General features: G+C 40.6%; 1 protein-coding gene across 6 annotated transcripts in view; it reads left to right on the top strand.

Moving 5' to 3' along the window:
• The window catches only part of LOC134910997 (putative nuclease HARBI1), a 125,482-nt gene extending 120,580 nt beyond the window's left edge, over nt 1–4,902 (top strand). For all 6 annotated transcript variants that reach the window (XM_063919409.1, XM_063919402.1, XM_063919390.1 and 3 more), the window contains 2 exons: nt 2,273–2,641; nt 2,857–4,902. In XM_063919409.1, the coding sequence (XP_063775479.1) occupies nt 2,273–2,641; nt 2,857–2,858 (371 nt within the window). In that variant the 3' untranslated portion in view covers nt 2,859–4,902. The remainder of the gene's footprint in view (nt 1–2,272; nt 2,642–2,856) is intronic.
• Nucleotides 4,903–8,156: the final 3,254 nt, after the last annotated feature.

An 8,156-nucleotide genomic window follows, 5' to 3' on the forward strand; every position in this document is an offset into this window, starting at 1 on the left:
ATTATAACTTATATTATCTTTGTGTTATTCTTTTATGCAATCATCTTTGTATTATTCTAATCATTTTTTTATAGTTCTAGTTGTATTATTCTAATCATTTTTATGAGTGTTAATCTGGCTGTGATATTAGCCAGTGCCTCCCCAGCCACTGACCTCACTGCACCTCACTGGTTTAGGCTGCCATATGCTTCAAGAGATTTTTCTTTATCAATAAACAAGTCATTCTCCCTTGCCAATAAAAGTATTTTGATGAGGGTCGCTCTTATCATCAGAATTCTGGAACTCACATAGAGCCAGGACTTCTGGTGAACATATTCTGCACTGGAAGGATGTGGATTAGAGATTTGTTTGGTGAATGTGATAAACTATCAAGGCCCTTCACCACTTTTTCCTTTATCTAAGCGAACATTTGTTTTCTCTCTGCCATTAAGGCGGAGATCAAAGCTTTGGAGACAGAAAAAGCAGAGAGAGATAAAGGGGTTATCCTATTAGCCGTGGTAATTTGCCTCATGAAAAAATAGTTAATTTGGGCTATCGAATTATAGCCCATTTGTTCCAGCTGCAAATTACCCCTATTCACGCGAAAACACATTGGGTCTGCAAAAAAACGCAGACCTATGTGTTTTCATGCCAGCTATCGTGGAAAAATGGTTACTTATCTGGGATTTGGTTTCACATGGAACAATATTCCTAATAAGCCCCGGCACTGGAGCTAATAATATAGCCCCATCAGCAGTATAAACAGCTGTAAATTTCCACGACTAATAGGATACTGCCGGTAAATGACAGGAGCTGATTGGTTAGTACTTTATCACTCTTCGCTTTATCTCTCCAAGCTTTGATAATTCTACTTCTATGTGAGCTATGAGTAGGATTGCAAACTTATAGTACCTATTTTTTGTTATTGTAGATATTGAATGGTTGTTTTTAAAATCTAAAAATACGACTTCATGTGTATTATATCTATAGATAGTTTTGGAAGTCTCCAGATAAATCAAAGAGGTATTATCCTGTTCTCAAAATCTATTCGCTTTTTTACCATTGAATGAGTGTTAAGGAGGGTACATACGGAGAGATCCGTGTTTAAAATCTAAGCAATATGACTAGATTGCTTAGATTTTAAGCACGGATCTGCAGTGTGTATGCCCCCCAGCGATAGCGATGCACAGCCCTGCGCATCGCTATCGCCGGTGCTAGATTGAGCCTGCATGCAGGCTCAATCTAGTGGCTCGCTCACTTCAGCACTGTGTAAAGTGAGCGGCCACCCGTTGTCGTCCTCCCTCGCTCAGCACATCACACTGTGCTGAGCGGGGAAAGAGATGTGTGCTGAGCGGTCTGTGTTAAGATTGCTCACCACACATCTCTCCCGTCAGTACTGGCCTTTAGATGTCATCAACATATTGTAAATCAATGACTTTATCACTAGATTTTCAAATCTATCATTTTTTTATGATCTAAAATGAATTACAAAAAATTGCCACAAAAGTGTAGATTCAATCCTCTATGGAATAACCAATAGGTAAATGGATCCGTCCCCTAAATTACCATTTTTTAAACAAATTTTAAAAAGTTTGTGGTTCTCTCTAATTTTTTTAACCATTGGTGAGCAAGAATTTTATTGTATTTAAAATAAATATATATTATAAATTAGATCACTACTGTAAATCAGATACTACTAAAAGTCACAGGAAAAAAAATCCAGCAGAAAAAAAAATCTAGTAACAAGAGAGAATTCACAAAAAAATATGCAAATACAAATAAAGCAATTTGACACTTTATACAATACTGTGTGATATGTTTTTACAGATTGGAGTCTCTTTCTTTTAATAAATATACTGTTTTAATTTATTACTGAGATTAAGGGATATGTCTGACCTTTTTAAAGAATACAATTTTATCAAGTGGCCTATCACAAACGTACATTGTGTGAAGTATTTTATACATTTTGCATTACTAAAGCTTAAACTACTGTATAATACACTGAGAACACAATATGTAAAATCAATGATATGGTACAATTGAAGTGAATCAAGAAATGAGGACTGTGAAAAAATGAAAGAGCCAGGAAAGTGTAAAATGCTGATATAACTATATTTACAAAACAGACGTTAATGAGACAAAGAAGGGATACAACTATAAAAGACTGCCAAATGCATTTGCATGTCACATTGTACATTTGAAATATGACTGGAAAGTAATTACATAAAAAAAATGAATATTATTTTCCATACAAAACCTATGAATGTTTCTGAAACATGTATATACTTTGCAGGCGATGATGCTTATCCTTTAACAGAGTGGCTATTGACACCAATCAAAGATCCCAAAACTAAGGCAGAAAAGTTATATAATGCTGCACACAAGAAGGCTCATTCAGTCATTGATCAAACCTTTGGATCATTAAAAAGTCGTTTCCGATGTCTCGATCGGTCAGGAGGTGTATTGCAGTATTCACCAGAAAAAGGAGCACAGATTATTCTAGCTTGCTGCATTCTGCATAATTTGGCTGTCAGTCGAAACTTGGATATTGACATTCTTGCTGATCTGGAAGCACCGCCACCTGTACCACCAGTTTCAAAAGATGAGAACACACAAGCTGGAAAGCAGACTAGAATGAAAGTGATTAGCAGATACTTCACATGTAAGTACCTATAGAAATGTGCAATCATATTTAATATTGCTTACATTTTTTCTAGTGTATGTGTGACAGTGAAGCTTTTATTCTATAAAAATAAAATGTAAAGAAATATATATTCTCTGCCCACAGTTATTTTATGATGGTAGACTATAATTAAATATAAACTGCCAAGATGTAAACATACGTTGACAATGGTTATTTATTTTTATCTTTTGCAGGAGATATGTCTGCAGTAATCAAAGCTGTTCCCTCAATGTTGGCTGTCTGCACTCTGCAACTATATGGACTTATAATGCTACGTGTTTTGACCTTATCCCCCCATAGATCTATATATCTAACTATGTACTATTTTAGATTTATAGTAATTGGCAGTATCACATACTTGGTCTGCTTACATTACATCTACCAGACAGAACACTATTTTGTAATGCACAAGCTTGTTCAAAGCTTTAGTTACTAAGACAAATTATTAGTTTAAACAAATAATTTTATCACTCCCAAGTCCTTTTTTGTAGTGTTTTTTTTTTTTTTTACTTTATTCAGTATTTATACAACTCATAATAGTCAGAGCATGTCTTCCTTAAGATCGTCTGAGGAGTTTGCTTGTTCTCATGTATATTTTTAAGTTTTGCTACAGTACATTTGAATTCAAACCTTTTGAAAATGTATATAAAATTGACACGGATTTGTTAAAGAGAAATGTATGAGCCATTAAGCTTTTAACCCTCCGTTGGGCGCACCTCTGGGACTCCTGGGTTCGGGCGCAGTGCGCCTGACAGGCGCCTGTTTGAAAATCATCATTAGCACCTAATTAACTAAATTCTAACGCTCTTAAAGTGATCAGTGACCTTCATTAGGACGTACAAAGAGAGCATATCGAAATCTGATTAAAAAACCTAATTTATTAACCTCAAAGTAAGTAAAACACAAAACACTGAAATTTAAGACCCGCCACCACATTGCATTCAGTTTTCATGATAAAAAAATCAAATGAACATTAAAATTACGAACAAAACTCGAAATATAGGCACAGAAGAGTCAGTCTCACTCGGAATCAAAGTTCAGCACTAGAGATGCTTTGGCACAGTGAAGGGCAAGGTTGGCAGACCATATTTGCATGGGGCAGGCAGATCGCTTTGTGACATTTATGGCATTCATAATTCGACATCCTTCTGTGATACATTTCTGCAGTACAGGTGATGCATCTACATCTTTTTTGGAGGTGGGAGTGGGGGGGGATTTCTCTCGATCATCGATGGGGCGAAATCTTTTCATGCGGGTTTGCAGGCTGAAGGGGATTCCAGACGTCTTCAAACTTCTTCTAGGTCCTTGATAATGTCAATGTACTGGTTTGTGTACCTAACAATTGTGTCAAGGATTTCGTCAGTGAATAAATTATTCCAACATTCGATTGCAGTTTGAGCATTCTTAGCATTTCCTCTGACTCCAGGAAGGTGAGTGATAATGTTGTGAGTTCCCATACGACGAACTTTCCCAGGCGGTCTTTTGGACCTCTTGGTCTTCTTATCTCTTCCCAAAAAAAAGGTGTCATCTGTTTCTTCTTCATCAGTATCATCACTAGACTCCTCACAATCTTGCTCCGTTCCTGAATCACCTTCACGTTCCTCCACCTCATCTTGAGAATCAGTGTCACTCTCTTCCCCCATATCCTCAGTGACTGATGGTTCTCCCTTGTCGTCATTCTGCAGCAAATCTCTTATTTCGTCAAGGTGACTCTGGTTAGTCAAATTGTAGGTTTTACAGGCCATTTCAGCAGAAAATCTGAAGCAAAAAAGAAAAAACACGAACATGAGTACGAGGTTGGGCGCAGTGTGCCTGAGAGGCCACCCTGGACAAACCTACATATTTCCACAAAATATCCACAACCTTTGTAATTTTCATTCATAAAATGATCAAAATAAACAATTAATAGATGAAAATATTAATAGATGAAAATAAAAGTAAATACGAACCTTCAAAAGTCGGGCGCAATGGGCCTTAGAGGTCAGGAGGGTCACTACAGCACTCCACGCAGGCGGCGGGAAAACTGACTAGGGGGGTTTCGAACAGCACCTAGAGATAGGAAGGTACTAGGAGGGACAGGCCCCTGCTCCCCCTTGGGGCGGAGAGGGGAGCGAGAACAGCTTTGCGGCGCCTGTCAGGCCAGCTGTGCTCGACTGAGGGTTAAAAGTTATTGCTCTATGGTCCATATTGCATTATCTAAGTTATATTGTGTAGCTAAATATATGTTAATATTCAGTTTATTACATGTGTGTTTTCATTGTCACTCGCACCTTGCGCTTAGCTTCTATATGCTAAGGTATCTTCTCACAGGAGATGTTTTACAATCCTTTCTTGACTTGTAGTTTTTCCAACACGTCCTGTCATTGGCTATTACAATGTACCAGTCATGTCATGTAGCCCTCAGTGTCAGCATACTAGTCAGCAACCCCTGCACATAAAGGTCTATCAGTATAAAGACTAATGATGATGATGTTTTATTTTTGGTGTCCAACATGAAGATTAATTTTCCTTCAATCAAATTTTCATTTCAAAGTAATCACCTTCTATATTAGCTAGATAAAGGCTGGTTTGGTATTCTAAACCGCTTTATTTATTTAATAACATTAATATTCAGGTACTTGGTATGTGAGGTTTATAACGCTATAAAAGGAAGGTTTATAACACTATAAAAGGATGTGTCATGCTTTATATAGTTTAATATAAGTCTGTCTTTGTAACCTAATCTGGCAGTACAGTAAAGCTGTTTTATTTCTATCTGTTAATATCCGACATCCCATTTTTAACTACCATTGCTGCTCCCATAACACGTCTGTAACATTCTCATTATGTGATGACAACCCGATAGTTTGGCTTACTGGGGACAGAGATGACATGAGTCGGTTTGCCCAAAATGTTGCCTTAAAATAATCATTTCTGCAGCAGGGTACACTGGTATTCCACAGGGAATAACATCGGGGTGTAGAGTTGGATCTTGATCCGAGGCACCAACAGGCTAAAGCTTTGACTGTTCCCAGGATGCACTGCACCGCCTCCTCTATATCCCCGCCTCCAGGCACTGGAGCTCAGTTTGTAAGATGGCGCCTGCAGTGCAGGCAGCTAACAGGGAGGGCAGCGCTAGGCAGCCCTGAAAAGAGGTTTTCTGAGAAGAAAGAAGACTTCAACGGCTGTAGCATAGACACTTGATGCTGTATACTCCCGCACCTTGGTTTCCGGGTACTTACGGCGGAGTTGCTCTGGTCTTCTCGGGCACACACACCACCGCTGCTCTCCAGGATCGCGTGGCCGCACGATAGGGAGGAGGTAAGAGGGTCCTCCAGACGGGACCCGCTGAAATCGCGATCTGGGACGCGGTCTCTGGAGATGGACCGCGCCGCTGGAGTGGACACTGTGGCCGTGCAGGGACCCCACTATATCCACCAGGGCAAGAAGAACAGGTCGGATTTACCAAAATCCGTTTATTACAGGCTCCATAGTACCCGTGTGGTGAAGTCCAGCAGAAGGGATAAGGCGCTGAACTGTAGCCCCTCCCCCAGCCCCAGGCACCATCTACAGCAGATGTTCCCGCCATGGAGCTGCATCTCTCTCTCCCTCACTCCCTGTCAGCGTTTGGGCGCCATTCAGGGTCGGACTGGCCCATAGGGGAACAGGGGAACCACCGGTGGGCCCCACTGCCTGTGGGCCCCACTCCTCCTCTAGGGATCAGGTTCCAAACTCTATCCTAGTGCACTTGAATTGTGCATTATACATATGTTACATTATACTTCACAAGAATTTGGTTTATTATACATTTACCAAGGAGCACAAAACATGTACTCTGTAATGGTTAGCCAAACCTCTGTGGTGGCTGTCCACACCCTTAAGCATGGGCCCCTACAACAGCATTCCCCCGGTGAGCCCTTCATGCCCCAGTCTGACACTGGCGCCATTACACAGAGCTGCGCTGATTCTGGGCACTGTCTCCTTTGTAAAGCTACCTGCCTCATCAGCGCTGTGCATTTACAGGACACTTAAGTATTGTACATGTCGTTTAGACAGTGTTAGTTAACTACAGGAATATTTAGTACAAGTATTCTGTGATATACATCCAGTGTTTACTGTGCATTGTTATATCTGTATACATACATAGTTTTATGTAGTTTTACTAGTCCAGTGCAGTTTTATTGTTGTGTGTAATAACTTCTCTATTGTACATGTGACTGTGTGTTCCTATAGCTGCTGTGTGGTTCCTATTCCGTGTATCTCACACACATTGCTATCCCTATATTCTGTACCCTGAAGGGGGCTAAGTGCATCAGGGTCCTATATCTATCTATCTATCTATCTATCTATCTATCTATCTATCTATCTATCTATCTAGTTATATATAGTGTTCCACAGGATATACTATTTTGTATCTTTCTCTGTGTATTTCAGTCACCATATACCACTTAAATCCTCTGTCTGTGTTCTGCATTTGCAATCACACTCCACAGGGTTTTTTTCTATTGTCAGGTGCTGTGTCTGGCTATATTGTACTGTTACACCCTAAGGCTACGTGTCCAAATAATGTCTGCTACACAGGGCGGGATGTCCGTGCCGGATCCTGCGTCATGCAGTGCTGACGCCGCGGATTTATCTGAGGAGAATATTCCAGCTGAGGGTCCAGGTACCGGGAGTTCTGTACCCCTCAGTCAGTCTGCAGTGCCGGTGGCACACCAAGACCCACCTTGGGCTGCTTTTTCTAATTTACTGACAACGCTAGTAATGAGACTTACTCCCCCTGTGGGACCTCCTGTGCCATTACAATCACATATTTTCCCTGTTGTAAATCCACCATGGGCGAATGCTCTGTCGACTCAGTTACAGCAGTTAACTCAGTCTTTGGTTAACCAAAAGCCTAACCCTCGCCCTCCTAAGACCAAAGGGTCATCTAAGTGGGCCATTTCTTCCTCACAATCCACTCATGTTTCGGATACTTCATCTGATGAAGATGCGGTATATACTGATCCATCAGACACTGATGCAGATGCTTCTGATGTGGAATCTACAACACAGGTTGGTATTCCTGACCTATTGGAGGCTATCAAACTGATTCTTCAGATTGCTGACGAAACTGACCCTCCAGATACGTCAAAGAAACCTGATAAGTTCAAACGTCAGAAGATTACTAAATTAGTTTTGCCACATTCTGACCATTTAGTTGACATACGTCAGGAATCCTGGGAGTCTCCAGGAAAGAAATTCTCCCTGTCTAAAAAGATGCTAGCTCATTATCCCCTCTCTGCAGAGTTAAGTAAGAATTGGGAAACACCACCACCGGTGGACTCGCATGTAGCTCGTCTTGTGGTGTCTTCTACTCTGCCTGTCACTACCGTCCCCTCTCTGAAGGAACCAACGGATAAGCGTGTGCAGGGATGCTTGAAGTCTATTTACACTCTAGCAGGTGCCATACATAGACCCACTATAGCGGCTTCTTGGGCTGCAAAAGGTATTGAAGCCTGGGTTCAAGCTGTTG

Source organism: Pseudophryne corroboree, chromosome 1 (assembly GCF_028390025.1).
Source record: "Pseudophryne corroboree isolate aPseCor3 chromosome 1, aPseCor3.hap2, whole genome shotgun sequence".
In the NCBI taxonomy this organism is placed as follows: Eukaryota; Metazoa; Chordata; class Amphibia; order Anura; family Myobatrachidae; genus Pseudophryne; species Pseudophryne corroboree.